At 39.7% G+C, this 15,869-nt stretch overlaps 1 protein-coding gene across 1 annotated transcript in view; it reads right to left on the bottom strand.

The window, feature by feature from the left end:
• The window catches only part of Ush2a (usherin), a 683,507-nt gene that overhangs the window by 605,451 nt on the left and 62,187 nt on the right, over window positions 1–15,869 (bottom strand). The window contains 1 exon segment of the mRNA XM_087905997.1: window positions 11,836–11,893. Coding sequence (XP_087762123.1) covers window positions 11,836–11,893 — 58 coding nt within the window.

A 15,869-nucleotide genomic window follows, 5' to 3' on the forward strand; every position in this document is an offset into this window, starting at 1 on the left:
AAAGATAGGTCCAAATTATATAAAATGATCAAGGTAGAGTAGAGGCATGATTCATACAAGAAAGACCTCAGAGCTGTTCAGAGAGAGAATAAAGATAAGATCTGCCTTGTGAGTGAGAAGTTAGAGCAAATAATCCCAGGGGTCAGGGAGAAAGCAGAGTCAAGACTGAGGAGAAAACTCAGTGGGAACAGCGCTGGGGAGTCTGGACCCATATAACAAAGCTATATATGTGGCTACAAACACCGGTAACCCAGCACTGTAAGGGCCAGAGACAGAGGCTTGCTGCCTGTGAACCTAGTTCAAGGTTCAGTGAGAGACTATTCCACAGAGGGGAGTAAGGTGGAGTGGGAGAGCAGAATGTTTGATGTCCTCCTCGGGCTTCTGAATATGAATCACCTGCATCCCTACACGGGCATGTTTGCACACAGAGATGTTTGCAATGGTGTTAAATAATGAGCACAGAACACCAATCTTAAAGAAGACAATAAATTACCTCTATTTCTCAGATAGCACAATTTTCTATTTTGAAAAATTCCAGGGAGCACACACTAGAGCTACGGAAGCTAATATAGAAGCTAGGAAAGCAGCTCAAAACATAAAAGTTGATCTTTTAAAGACGCATCCATGCCATTTGGAAACTTTATTCCATTTATAATGGCAAATAAAACATGAAACACTATTTATCAGTCTGTCAGGACACTGACTGTGAGTAGAACCACAAGACAAGGATATTAAAAAACCACCAAGATGTCATCAGGCTTGGAGACATGTCGTGGTTTAAATAGGAATACTCCCCATAGGTAAATATATTTGAATGCTTTGTCATCAGGGAATGACACTACTTGAGAGGGATTAGGAGGTGTGATCTTGTTGGAAGAAGTGTGCCACTGGGGGATTTGAGTCTCTCTCTTCTGTTGCTACCTACAGATCTATAGAACTCACAGCTACCTCTCCAGCACCACGTCTGCCTGTGTGCCACCATGCTTCCCACCATGATGATAATTGATTAAATTTCTGAACCTATAAACCAGTTCCAATTGCACGCTTTCTCTGATAAGAGTTTCCATGGTTATGGAGTCTCTTTATAGCAATAGGACACTGACTAGAACACAGAATAACCATGGAAATTCTCTCTGCCCCAAAGCAGGGCTTAGACTGTACTCCCAATGGCTGCCAAGTTAGTACTTTCAGAATTTGGGATATTAACCAGATTTTGAGTGACATTTGGAGTTTATGTTTTTAAATGGATAAGTTTTTTAAAAATATTAATTTTTGCCACAATTTGACCTTTTCTACATTTATCCTCTTCTCTAAAACTTACAGTCTTGAAGGCAAGAGCAAAAAAGTCTACAATCAGAATTTTATAAAACCCAGCAGCTAGGGAGCCATAGAAGGATCAGAATGAGATTGGAGCCTTCCAGAAGTCTTCTCAAAAAACTGTCAAAATTCAGTGTGCCTGGCAGGAGCCTAAAGAATCTCTCCTTTAAGGTCTGGATGAACACTTTGTCCTCCTAGTGGGAGAAGCCCTTTTCAGAGGATGGTGGTATAAAGAGTGAGTAGCAACTGCTTTGGTCTGCAGTGCCCAGGCAGCTTTGACAGTGAGTAAACCCAGAACCATAAGGGTGATCTAGAAAACAATATGCTCGCAGGGAGCCTTTAAAGCTCTGATAGTTGCCAAGGGGTCTTTGAAATATCCTAAGTTTGACAACTGCACATTCAATAAAGAAAAAGACTCAAATTATGAAAGTCAGAAAAGAAAGATGAGATATTACTAATGACATTAGAGTTGTGGAATTGTAAAACCTATAAATAAATCTGTGATTGAAACTAGATACTCATGATAAATTGACAGATTCCTAGAAAGACATCAACTGCTAAACCCAAGTCAAGAAGGGTAGATAATATGAGTAGGTGTGGGAAAGACACAAGAGTACAGTTAAAATTCTCACAAAGAAAACCATGAGACTCAAGCCTCTTTTGGAAAATTATACTGAACACTACAATTTATTCCAAAAATATTTAACAGAAACCCTCTCCAAACTCATTTTGTGAAGCTAGTGTGACCATATTGCCCAAATCAGAAAAGATATCACAAGGGAATTACAACCTCTGTAGAAGTGAAAATGTAAAGACTCTAATGTACAATTTATCTGATAAAGCTGATCACACACTATGAGAAAAGGTGGACACATTTTAAGGTTGAAAGGTTGATTTGGTATATGAAAACCAAGTCACACATGAAATTGATTCAACAATGGATATAAGTGACATGATCAATTCCATGGAATCATTGCTGAACTCAAACACTAGCTCAAGATTTTAAAACCAAAATCAAGTACTTTAAAAGAAGATTGTAGAAGGAGAAGCGGGCTGCATCCCTCCGCCTGACTAACTTTACCTGAAATAATTACCTAGAAACTTTATTCTTTTAAACACTGCCTGGCCCATTAGTTCTAGCCTCTTATTGGCTAACTCTCACATCTTGATTAACCCACTTTTAATAATACGTGTAGCACCATGAGACTGTGGCTTACCAGCAAGATTCTAACCTACATCCATCTCGGCTGGAGAGTCAAGGCATCTGCCTGACTCTGCTTCTTTCTCCCAGCATTCTGTTCTGTCTACTCCACCTATCTAAGCTTCTGTCCTATCAAAGGCCAAGGCAGTCTCTTTATTTGACCAATGAAAGTAACACATAGACAGAAGATCCACCTACATCAGAAGATAATGTTTTTCAGATCATTCATCACTTTCAAAATTTCAACAGTTCACATAATAATAAGGATAAGGAGATAAATCTTCTCTCCTTATTGTCACAACAAGCTTTTGGGGTTTATTTTTTGACTATGTCCATCTACATTTATAGAGGTATTAATTTGAGTAATTAAGTAAGGAAAACTGTTTCTATAGTAGAAAAGTAAAAGTACTCTGTGTATATAGAATAATTTTAAAAATACATTTAAATATATTAGAAAAAATAAATGATCTAATAGGTAAGATGAGAAATCAATATGTGGAAAATGAAGTATATTATCTACATAGTGTAAGAGAGACCTGAAAATTAAACAAGATGAACTGCATTTTTACAAAGTAGCAAAGATAATTAAATGGAAACATAATAATCTTTTGAATGGTCCTGGAACTGTTAAATTGTATCTCAAATATTAAAGCACCTTAACCTCCATCATCCACCTCATGCATAAGTACGGCTGGATGATGGTAATAATGCTAATTTTAAGCTTCAATCCAGAACAAATCATAGGGAAATCATTCAGCCTTCACGTAGTCAAGGATTTCTTAGCTGCAACAACAAAGGAACAACCATACATGGAGAAATACAGTTGCAACATTAGATGAGATTTCCATGGCAGATAAAGATTTACTTAGAAACAAGGGGCAGTTTGAGCAGCTTAGATGCCCCATGGACATGAAATGTCTACTCAGTATCAAGAAAGAGAAAGGAGAAATAGCAGAATAAATGGGAGCCCATCAATGATCTTAGAATACATACTAGGTCACTCACTAATGTTAAGCATTTTATTAATATTATTATTTTTACTATGTACTGATATTAATGACAACAAAAATTTTAATCATCCTGGTATACTCTCATAAGACATTTTTGTTACTCTCAATTAGTAGATGATGAAGAAAAAAAAAAAAAGAAATGCAAAGCCAATTATCCTTATCTATGTTAGCTGCTCAGTATCTTTTTCAGTGGGGCAGGTCACATCCTGCTTATTCAGTGATCTGGGCAGGACTGGTGAAGAATTGGCTTCCTCCTTAACAGCATTCTCCTGTTCTCATCGCCCTGCCTCTACTTCCTGTCTGGTTTTCCCACCTATACTTCCTGCCTGGCTATTCTGCACCACTTCCCCCCTTTTTTTAAAACAGAATTCTGGGAAGGGCAGAGTGGCAGACACCATTAATCTCCAGCCTGAGAAAGATGTAGGTTAGAATCTTGCTGGTGAGCCACAGTCACATGGTGATACACAGATTTAATAGAAATGGGTTAATCAAGATGTGAGAGTTAGCCAATAAGAGGCGAGATCTAATGGGCCAGGCAGTAATTTAATTAACACAATTTCTGTGTGGTTATTTTGGGGGTTAAGCTAGCAGGGTGGCTGGGAGCCGGGCAGCCAGGACAAAAAGAGGTCTGCGTCCTCCTACTACACCAGACACAAATAGATACACACACACACACACACACACACACACACACACACACACACACAGAGAGAGAGAGAGAGAGAGAGAGAGAGGAGAAAGAAAATTAAACATAAAAATAAGTCTTTTAAAAAACAGAAATTCAAATAGAACCATGTACCACAATGAAAGCAGATATCCAAGATAATAGCAATAGAAGTCCTTCATATATGTCAGTATAATTTTAATTAAAATCCAATGAAATTCTCATTAGATAATTGTCATGAAATGGGATCCTGTAATGCATTTGGGGAAACAATATCTAATAATTATAGTTTGAAGGCTGGGAAGAAAGATCAGAACAAGAACACACTCTGAGACATCAACACACAATCAAATGTACCACTCTTTGACAAGAAGTTGATTAATTTGACCTCTGAAAGAAACAGAAAGTACACAGTCATAAAACCAGAGTGGCAGATCAAGGTGACTTTACAATCAGGAAGAAATTCATGGATATTCAACAAAAATCAAAGGGACAAATATGCTCCAATAAAATCACTTAAAATTCAATCTCTATAGTACAGAAATTAACTTCATGGGGAAAAAACCCAACAGCTGATACTTACTATGCCAAGATATGGAAGAGTTTCTGAAATAAGACACAAATACATGAGGGGTGGCTGGCTCAGGGAGAGCCAAGATGGCAGAGCAGAGGCAGCCAGTACTTCCAGGTGTTACACAGCGAGAACTGAACCCAGACAGAAAACAGCTTCTTAGCGGCGACTAGGAAATTGCAGTCATGGGCTGAAACTTGGACAGTACCAGAGACGCTGCTTTTAGAAAAATGAGTCAAGGGAAAAAATGCATCAGTCAAGAAGGAGATATGAGTTAGCCATCCCACCGGGTGAGAGGGGTTGGCGGGACAAGAGACTGGAGAAACTCAAAGATGCAGTCAGGAAAACCGAGGAAAATCAGACAGACAACAGCAAGGTGGTCTGATCCAGTCTGACCTCAGGGCTGCGCAGACTTCTAGCATGTGAAAAGAGTTCTGTGTTCCTAAAATAAGAGGCATAAGTATAGTGTCATGATGGGAAACCACCTTGGAAGGTCACATGAAAGATTACAGCTGTAGGAAGCCTAAGTTCCTATATTTCCTTTTCCCTGAAAGTCAGACTCATGTATCCTCCCATTGTCCTGGTAACTAGGTCCCTAGCACTAGCAGTTCAGTGAGGTATCTGAAGGAAGCTCATTGAAAACAAATCCAGGAGCTAGGGAGACAGCTCAGTCTACAAAGTGTCAGACAAATATGAGGACCTGTGTTTGATTCCCATGACCACAAACACTAGGCCTGGCAAAGCGGGTGGGGGTGGCACTTGCCTTTAATCCCAGCACTCAGCAGCCAGAGGCAGGTGTAGCTCTGTGAATTCCAGGCCAGCCTGGTCTGCAGAGTGTGTTCCAGGACAGCCAGGGCTACACAGAGAAATGCTGTCTCAAAAAAAAACCAAAGACCAACCAAACAAAGCAGCAAAAAGCAAGCAAACAAACAAAACCCCCAGGCCTAAAGATCTGCCGAGGAGGCAGAGAGAGGTAGATCTCTTGGGTTTGATAGTCAGTCAGCACATTCCAATCCACGAGTCCCAGGCCCCTATCTCAAAACTACAGGACCACAGCAGTTGAGAAATGACAACTAAGGATGACCTCCAATCTTGACACTCATGCATACGGGTGTATATGAAAGACTTTGTGCTCATGTACGTGTACACACAACAGACAGACAGACAGACAGACAGACAGACAGACACACACACACACACACACACACACACCTAAAAGGAAAAGAAAAGTATGAGGATTGTATATGGTAGAGTTTGAATTGGAGACTAGCTGGTTTGGCAATTCTTTCAGAATTTGATATAAGGTATTTTGATCATATTCAACTCCGCCCCCACCTCTGAAGATCTGTTCCTCCCTAATGCATCCAAGCATTCCAGATCACCAACCTTACTATCTTCAAGCACAAAACCTGGCCTAAGGCTTTTTACTCAAGGTTTGTTAAAATTTTACTGACTAAACTTCAACGATTCTTGTGGTTTTCTTCAGACTCCATCTCATTATTGATCATGTTCATTACTCTATTTTCTTAACTTTACTTGGTTGCTTGTCCTCTGCTTTCTTGGCACTCACCTATCTTTATAAAAGCCACCCTTTAGAGTTCCTTTTCTAGTGTCACATCCTGCCGTAGTCACACTCTGCTGCTGTGTCTCTTCTCTGTCTCCTCCCCGTTTCCCTTTATTCTCTTCCCGTCCTTCTCTCCCTCCTCCTCCCCTTGCCCTCTGCTTTCTGGTTCACACTTGCCATGCAGCTGAGAACTATCTAACTTCAGGACAATGCTCAGCCTCCTCCTTCTCAGTACTCAAGAGCCAGGGAAGGGGGTCAACCCCAGTCTGTCTGATTCTAGACCTCACACCTCATAATTATTTGGGAAATCATTATTTGTTATACTGGAGCAGCACTCTTTTCCAAACACCATGTGCCCTCCATGAAATGTTAATGTGTAAAAGTCCACAGACCACGTCCTATACGATGAATGAAAATCAGGTCTCTGAGAACCAAAATCTGGTTACATTCATAGAACATATTCCATGAAGTGCTTACATTTCTCATTCTCACCTAGTATTGTAAAACACTTCTAATATGTATAGTAGAGTTTTCTGACAATAATTGTCACCAGCATAATTAAGTAATGTGAGTGTTGGTCGCTTAAATTCTACTCAGAGAGGAACACTGTTAGCATTTGAATATACTCTGGCAAATGTCTGTCTAGACATTGAAATATCTGTGCTTCAGTGATGGGTGGGCTAGAGGTTATTCCACACATGCCTGCCTCTCTCGAGGGACAAAACTCACAGCCCTTGCATGACACGAAGCCTTTGCATGATGATGCACAGAATATGTTCCTTTCCTCACGCTTCTGTCACTTCTCCACTAAAGACGGGTGGTATTTATTTAATTAACTTCTGTTTGAATGCTCTAGCTAGTGCAACTCTGCTTGATGAACTCTACAGTGAACATTTTTGAGAACAGATTCAAACCAATGACTAATTAAATTCTTACTGCCCCCCCATGATATTTTTTTGATTAAGTAGTATCCACAGTTTAACTTTTGGTAGATTGCCAAGTTACCCAATTCTTTCCCACAATAGTATAATCTCGATTTTTCCCCTTTCATTCTTTGACAAACAATAAAATGGTAAACATTGGATAAATTTTAAATTCCTAATTAGTCAGATATCTCAACACTTTCATGTCTGCTGACATATAGTCATGCCGGTGGGTCTCAAATTACAAGATTATAAAATATTTGCCTTGACTTACTCTACTAGCTCATGATTACATATTTTCCATTGAATCTTAATCAGTTCTTATGCAGCATGGCCAGGAGTCATATACTTCATATCTTCTTATTTTATAACTATTTGTTCTGAAAGTTTAGTTAGACAACTCTCATGGGATGAACTACAAGCAATTTTGTGTTTAACTCAGACCTCCTATATGTCTACGTATCTTTTTTTCTTTTTGCATGTGTGAACACATGCATGTTTGTTCATGGAAGGGCATTCATTTGACTGACAAGGGATGGCCTTTCATATGTGTGAACACACGCATGCTTGTTCATGTAAGTACATTCATTTGACTGCCAAGGGATGGCCCTGGTGTCATTCCTCAGTCTCTGACCATCTTGAGCTTTTTGTTGGTTTGTTTGTGGTATCTCCATGACCCAGAACTTGTCAATAGTCTCTGACAATCCTGTCTTCCTCCCTCTCTTACCAACGCTGGAGTTCAAAGTGCACCCTGCACTGCTGGCCTCTTTTATCTGGCTTCTGGCTATCGCGCAGGTCCTCGGGCTCTGCACAGCAAACAGTTCCTCAGCTGAGCTGTCGCATGCTCCTATCTTTTCCCACAACATCTACCTGTCTTCATTCACCCAGGAACTCATATACTTCTCCTTTTATTTTTTTAAATGTAATTCTCAAAGCTTTTTCAAAATTAGCATAAATGTAGGATAAATAAAAGAAAGGAGATTTCCTGCCTTAGCTGAGGTTAAAATTATAAAACTATGAAAAAGTTAAGCTGTACTCAATCTCATGTCCAGAACGTTCAGATGCATTCAGAAGCACCCAAGGCAGTAGCTACAGATGTAAAAGCAACTGGGGCTCATTTGGGGCCATCAGTATTTTCTTTCCTGGCATTCTCTTTTATACATACTCAACAAATGATCAATAATACCTTACTGGCCAATAATCTTCTGGAGAAAGAAGATTAGCCGGGCAGTGGTGGTGCACGCCTTTAATCCCAGCACTCAGGAGGCAGAGGCAGGAAGATCTCTGTGAGTTTGAGGCCAACCTGGTCTACAAGAGGTAGTACCAGGACAGGCTCCAAAGCTACAGAGAAACCATGTCTCAAAAAAACCAAAAAAAAAAATTGTCCACTTAAATACATAGTGAGATGTTCCTTATCTCAATAGGAAACTAAGAATCTCATAAATCACTAATAAATCACTTCTGAAATAATTCTGAAAAGTTATGATTCATGGCTCTGTGATTTTGAATCAAATATTTAGAGAATAATTATGATCAATGACTGCAACACCCATCGCTCCCCATAACTACATGTTTGTTGCTCTGACTTGCTAAGCGGTTAGACCTGCTTGAAGCATGGAGCAAAATCAGTAATGGAAAGAAAATAGCCATGGAAAGGACCTGTGTGTGGATTAAATAAAAACTTCCCTGGAATTTCTAGCATTAAATACTTGGTCTCCCATTGGTGATGTTGTGTCGGAGGCTTACAAGGCATGTCCTGGTTTGGAGGAAGTGTGTCACTGAAGGCAGGACTTGAGAGTTTAAAAATTGGCACCATTATGAGTTTGTTCCCTCTGTTTCATGCTTGCAGTTTAAGATGGGAGTCCTCATCGAGTCCTCATTGCTGCTCCTGCTGCTCCACCTCCCTTCAGCTGGCGGTAATTTAATCAGATTCTCTGGAACTGTGTGCATCAACAGACTTTCTTCTAAAAGTTGTCTTGGTCATGGCATTTTACCCTGTTGTTAGAGGAGGGCTGCTTAGCCCTGAAATAATTACACAGAAAGTGTCTAGAATTTCTTTTAAACTCTCAGGTCTTATGTGGATTTTAGTTGGCCACGTGGGCACCAATTTGTTTGAGGAGGTCACTTGTTTCAGTCCTGGCTGCTCAGCCCCAAAATAACCATACAGATACTGCATTTATTAAATAACTGCTTGGCCCATTTGCTCTAGCTTCTTATTTGCTAACTCTTACATCTTAATTTAACCCATCTCCATTAATCTGTGCATCACCATGAGGTCATGGCCTACCAGCAAAGTTTCAGCATGTCTGTCTCCGCCGGCAGCTCCATGGCTTCTGACTCTGCCTCCTTTCTCCCAGCATTCAGTTTAGTTTTCCCCACCTAGCTCTATTTTCCTACAGCTTTGCTATAGGTCCAAAGCAGTTCCTTCATTAACCAATTATATTCACAGCATACAGAGGGGAATCCCACATCCTTATGCCAATAAGAGAAAAGTAACTTACACAATATGGAAGGTCTATAGTGTCTATTTTTATGTTTAAAGCACAGCCTGATCAAATCAAATTACCACATTAATATGCACAGAGCCAAGTTCAATGAAAAGCCTTCCTTTTATCTATTAATTTTCCAAATGTATCCCTGGAACAATTGATGGCAAATACAGATGTGACTCAAGAGAACATTTAGGGCAATCAGTATGCATGTGATACATCATTCCCAGTCAGGACCAGGGACCAAAAAGTCACTTCTTGACATGGTGTAGGCCCCACTGGACATGGTAGAGGCCTCACTGGACATTCTATAGGCCCCACCAGACATGCTATAGAACCCACTGGACAGGCCTGTATTTGAGGCAGTCCGTAGAAAGCAGAGACCGTCAGTCTGATGCTCTGTGACAGTCGACAGCACCTCTACTTTAGATGGCGGAGATATCTTGCGCAGCTGCCCCCTCAGAACAAACAAAGCCATCTTGAATATGGACACAACTATAGTGGACAGTGACTTAATTTCTTGATTAAAAATGGTACAAGCCAGAGAAATATAGTGATTTATAGAAAGTCCATAGGAACATTCTGTACCTATCTCTTTTCTGATTAGAGAGGTGGCAGGGAGCCTGGCTCATTAAGCAGAAGTAATGAGCCAGTCTACATGCCATCTCTAATTAGAGAAGAGATACAGTAGGTACCGCCATATCTGTAGGCTGAGGGAACAAGGCTGGGAATTAAAAGCATCCTTTCCTTCTCACAGCTCCTAAATACCCATAATATGAGTGTAAAATGTAATAAAAAATAGATATTTGTGAGAAATCATTTTCCATTTCTTGTGTTATAATCATAGGTGAAAAATCCTTTTCACAGAGTCTAAAAATAAATATCATTTTCAGATTACAATGGCCCTTTGAAGCTTCAATTCTGCATTTAGTGCACTGAAGTAGAACAGAGTCAAGGCATTTTAGCCCCGCGGTGCAAAGCAGACAGATTCACAGTGCTAACAAACACTCTCAGCAGCACTTACTGAGGAAAGACTTAGAAACATTACTGAGGGTTAAATACCTAAATAAGGCTCACAAGATTTAAACGTGTTATTAAAACTTTGTGCGTGTAGAATACTGAGCTTTCTTTTCAATAAGCTAATTATTGAAGCCACGTTTCTAAAAACACAAACTCCTGGATTTACTTTTTCATTTGTTTAGCTTGATCTAAGACTATTTACAAACTGAAGTGATATTCTTTTTATTTGTATATGTATACAATGTAACTTAAGCACCTCCACTGTCCAACCACTCCCTCCAGCTCCCCTCTACTCCACCCAACACACCTTACACCTCCCTTCTAACTTCATAAGGATAACAAGCTGGCCTCTTGTTTAGAACTGAGCCTGCTCCACAGAAGGGAATTCATGTCTGGTCTTATCAGATCCCTGGCTAAGGAAGCCATAGCTCTCCTTGGTAGAGAATCTATTGATGTCTTGCTGGCACATCTTGTTGTCAAAGTTCTTCCTAAATGTTTTTGTTTATATCATAGATTAGGGTTGCTTTTAGTCGTGGTTATAGAAGCTTCCAGAGAGTAATGGTTAATGCAGAGACTCGTAACTGTTCAAAAATGTAAAGAATGGACCATTATGACTGCTCACTATTATCAACGCTTCCTCCCCAAGTGCTTACAGAACATCTTGGAAGAGAAGGCCGAAGGAATGTAAGAGGCAGATGATGGGGGCAAGCTGTAAAGGCTGCCTCGGACAGTGCATGGCTACTCCACACATGATCACAGAGGATGTGATCACCCACAGGAGACTCCTAAAGGATCAACGAGAGGGAACATTTCCAGCAGACAAGAGAGAGCTCCATGACGCCTCACCACTAACTGAGGACTCAATGGCAGTTGATGCTGCTGAGGGATGGGGGTAACATTTCTTTGGGTGGAGGGAGGCCACCTGTAGATTTTTCATGTTCCTGTGAATGGACCCTGTCACATACAAGCAGTCAGCACTAATGAGACTTATATTCTCTATAATAACCATTTTCATCAACCCAACTCATTGTTTCACAGGAAGAAATTGCATAATCAAAGATGCTAATAATCAAAACTACTGTATGTGTCAGGGACAGTCTAGGGAAGAGTTCTCTGTCCCACATACAGCCCAGGCTAGCCTCAAACACAGTTGCATAGCCTACTCCCACAGCAAACATAGGCTCTTTCTACTTCAATGCCTGGATTATGTCCTGCCCTGCTGCACCAAACTCTGGTTGCCATTTATCACTCTTTCAATATATAATAATCATTATAACCTAAATATATATGATCTCATATAGTTCATGTAAAAGTCTCATATACCATAAATTAAGCACAAATAATAAGCTAAAAATCAAAAACTAAACAAGACTAAACTTTTTGATCAATGGAATAAAATTGTTTTGGACTCATTCTTGATTGTTGAAAACAAAACCTCGGAAATTTAGTCATTGTTTTACAGTATTTGGAATCAGACCACAAAAGCAGATAAAAATTTTAAAATCAAAAATCGTGCAGTGGAGCTGTTAACCGGCATATAAAAAAGGGCGGCAGAGGATAAACGGGGGCTCTACACATCCAGTTCGGCTTTTCTATAAACCTAAAGCTTTTCTTCTAAACATAGCAACTACAAATAAATTCAAATACTCGGGTGGAAATAAGCTTAATAAATAAAACTTTTCTCTAAGGAAACAAACCTTTGCTGAAGTGAAGAAAGTATGACTGCCATGGGTTAGAGTACTTGATGGTATTTTCATCTCCAGTCTCTCTGAACTGACATGATGATTTAGGCTTTACTTTTATTTTTCTTTATGTGTGCATGTGTATGGGTGTAAATCATACATGTGTGGGTGTAAGTCAGACATGTGTGGGTATGAGTCACATGTATGTGGGTGTAAGCCACATGTGTGTGAATATAAGTCACATGTGTGTGTGGGTGTGAGTTTCACATGTGTGGGTGCCTGCAGAAGGCAGTGGAGGCTATCGGATCTCCTGAATTTGCGGACAGGTGGCTGTGACTCATCTCTTGGGGGTGTGAGAACAAATCCACATCCTCTGGGAGAGCAAAAAGCACTCTTAATCACGAGCCATATCTCCAGCCCCCACTTAGTGAATTTGATTCCAGTGGAGTTTAAGCAAAAACTGAAAAGCAACTGTTGATGTTTAAATGAACGGCAATACAATCATGAAAAAAAAGGAAAAGTTGGGAAACTTACCCAAGAAGGCATAAAAATTCAAATCATAATAACTGAGACTAAGCACTTTGAGTCAAGTGTGTATGGGTCATGGGAACAGATGACAGAATTTAGAAAGCCAATCTATCTTAAAACATGCAGAATTTTTCCTTGTTACAGAGGTGTTATTGTGGAGTGATAGAGACAATCAAATGGCTAAAAAGAATTTTACTGTAGCTGTTTAGGTGGGACAAGAGGAAGCTTGGCCACTCTGTTATATTACATCCATATATCTATTCTAGGCAGAACACAGACCTGAATTAAAGGTATAGAATAACAAAGATTCCAGAATAAAATAGAGAATATATTCTTCAAGACTTCAAAGTGAGTCAAGTATATTAATAAAACAAAAAAGTGTCAACTATGAAAGAAGGATCTGTAAATTATATTTTACCAAAGTGGGGTGGTACTGTTTGTCAGAGATATGAATAATTTGCATTGGTATGGATTTTAAGGTCAATTTTGTTATATATGTATATATTTCTGATTTTGATTGTGTAGTTCATATAAAAATACAATGTATAATTAAAAATATAGGTTGTTAATGGATAATCATCGATAATAGTCAAGCTTATAGTAATGCTAGTCTGGTTTTCTAGAAATGCATAGATATATTTCAGATAGACATTCATATCTTTCAAAGACTACAAAACATGGCATTTAATGTTTTAATAACTTAGAACTTTTCATGACAATGAGACACGTCTGCTCCTGGCAGCACCAATCTACTTCAAGAGGAAGATGGGCATCAAAGAGGCTCCTTATGGAGTTTGATAGCCATTTTGGGCAAGAAACTGCTCTTGCCTGGACTGTTATATAAACTGGACACAGAGAACCCGCAGAGAGAGGACTGCTAAACTTGCCTAAAGGTGAGATGATCTTTCGGGGTTCCTGATTTATGAAAGAGTCTGCGAGACATTCTGCAGGACATAGCAGATAATGACTGAACTGCCTTTGAAATTTCCTGCTTCATGGAAATGTCTCTGGATATTATGGGCCTGAAGGCCAAAGATGGGTGCCCCAACGATACAGAGGAACTTTGGGTGACTGTCCAGGCAGCGAGATGTCTCTGTCATTTCTAGAGTTTTGAAAGTTGCTTACTTCTTGTTTACTTAGGTAATATTATATCCTTCTGGAGTCTTTAATGGAGTTAAAGAATGGATAGTCATAGTTATAGTTTTCCATTATTATGATAAAGATATAGTTATAAATATTATGACTGTAATTCTTACTTGATAACTGTTTTGTTATATGTAATTTTACTATGTTAAAATAAAAGCCTTTCTTTTTTGTTTAAACAGAAAAAAGGGAAATGATGGAGGAGGGTTATCTGTCTATTGTGTTATTTTCATTGGTCAATAAAGAGACTGCCTTGGCCCCTTGATAGGACAGAAAATTAGGTAGGCAGAGTAAACAGAACAAAATGCTGGGAAGAGGGCTATGAGGCAGAAGCCATGGAGCCAGCCACCAGGTCAGACATGCTGAATCTTTTCCGGTAAGCCACCACCTCGTGGTGCTACAGATTATTAGAAATGAGTTAATATCAAGATATGAGAGTTAGTCAGTACTAACTCTCTAGAGATAATGGGCCAGGCAGTGCTTAAATGAATACAATTTGTGTGTTGTTATTTCTGGGACTAAGCTAGCCGTGCAGGAGCCGGGCGGGATGAAAAGCAGGCCTGCCCGCAACCCTTTCTACAACCCTTGAAGAAAAGAAAACTATAAGCGGTATCTTAGAAGACAATGCCTGACAGTCAGAGCCGTCAGACTCACATTCAAAACAGCACAGAATTTCTACAAATTAATAAGAAAAAGACAAAGTACCCAATCAAAAATTGGCCCCCAAAATCCATCCTGAGTATGTGCTTCATAGAAAAGCATTTTTACAAGGCAAACACGGTGCATGAAAACTTCTCAGTGCCATTAATCATCAGAAAAGTCACCACAGGCCATTTGGCAGTGTCCGGGCAATGGAGGTGGTGAGGGTGTGCGTGTGTCTCCATGCTCGGTGTTACCGTTGAGAGGCTCCGTAGAGGGGTTTCCTGAAGCTAGCAGCGACATCACACACACGGCTACATCTGACAGAGACGGTGCCGAGTGACAGGAAGTTAAGAGCACTCACTGCATATCTGCATAATTCTTCAGGAGCAGAGAACAGGCATTGAGAGCTGCAGGAATCTCTCCTGAACTATTCCGTACAGACATTCATACAGTGCACAACACCCTAGTGCTATTTACCAAGGGGTGATCTTTGAGACAATAAAAATCTTCTATACATGTTTTCACATGAGAGCTACACAGGGGCACACAATTGTAAAAAATCATCAAGTAGGGGCTGGAGAGATGGTTCATTGGTTTACAGTGGTAAGGCTCTTCCAGAGGACTCAAGTTCAATTCCCATATTCGACTTCTCTCAGCCACCCATTAATTAACTCCAGTTTCTAGCGATCTGATGCCCTTTTTTGACCTCTGTGAGCACCTGCACTCAAGTGCACACACTCACCCCCAACACACACATTTTAAATAATAAAATAAATCTTCAAGCAACACATTATCAAGTCATAGCCCTAATACTTACATTTTATCTTGTATGCATGTTTTGACATGAATAAAAATATTCAAGGAATAGTTTCATGCTTAAAACAAGTTGGCAGGCTGTCTAAAAACCAGAGAAAACATCCAGCATAATATTCTTAGGCATATTAATGAATTTTACAGGTAAATATGTATGTTTGGATACATAACATAAATAAGGAGTCCACAAATGAAATGAAAACAGTCAAGGTGTCAACCTCAGCAAAGACTGGCACACTCTGCACCAACACCCAACAGTGTTTTTTACTTAGAATCCTTAGGAGTATGAAACACACACACAC

Source organism: Myodes glareolus, chromosome 5, assembly GCF_982192425.1.
Source record: "Myodes glareolus chromosome 5, mMyoGla1.1, whole genome shotgun sequence".
Taxonomy (NCBI): Eukaryota; Metazoa; Chordata; class Mammalia; order Rodentia; family Cricetidae; genus Myodes; species Myodes glareolus.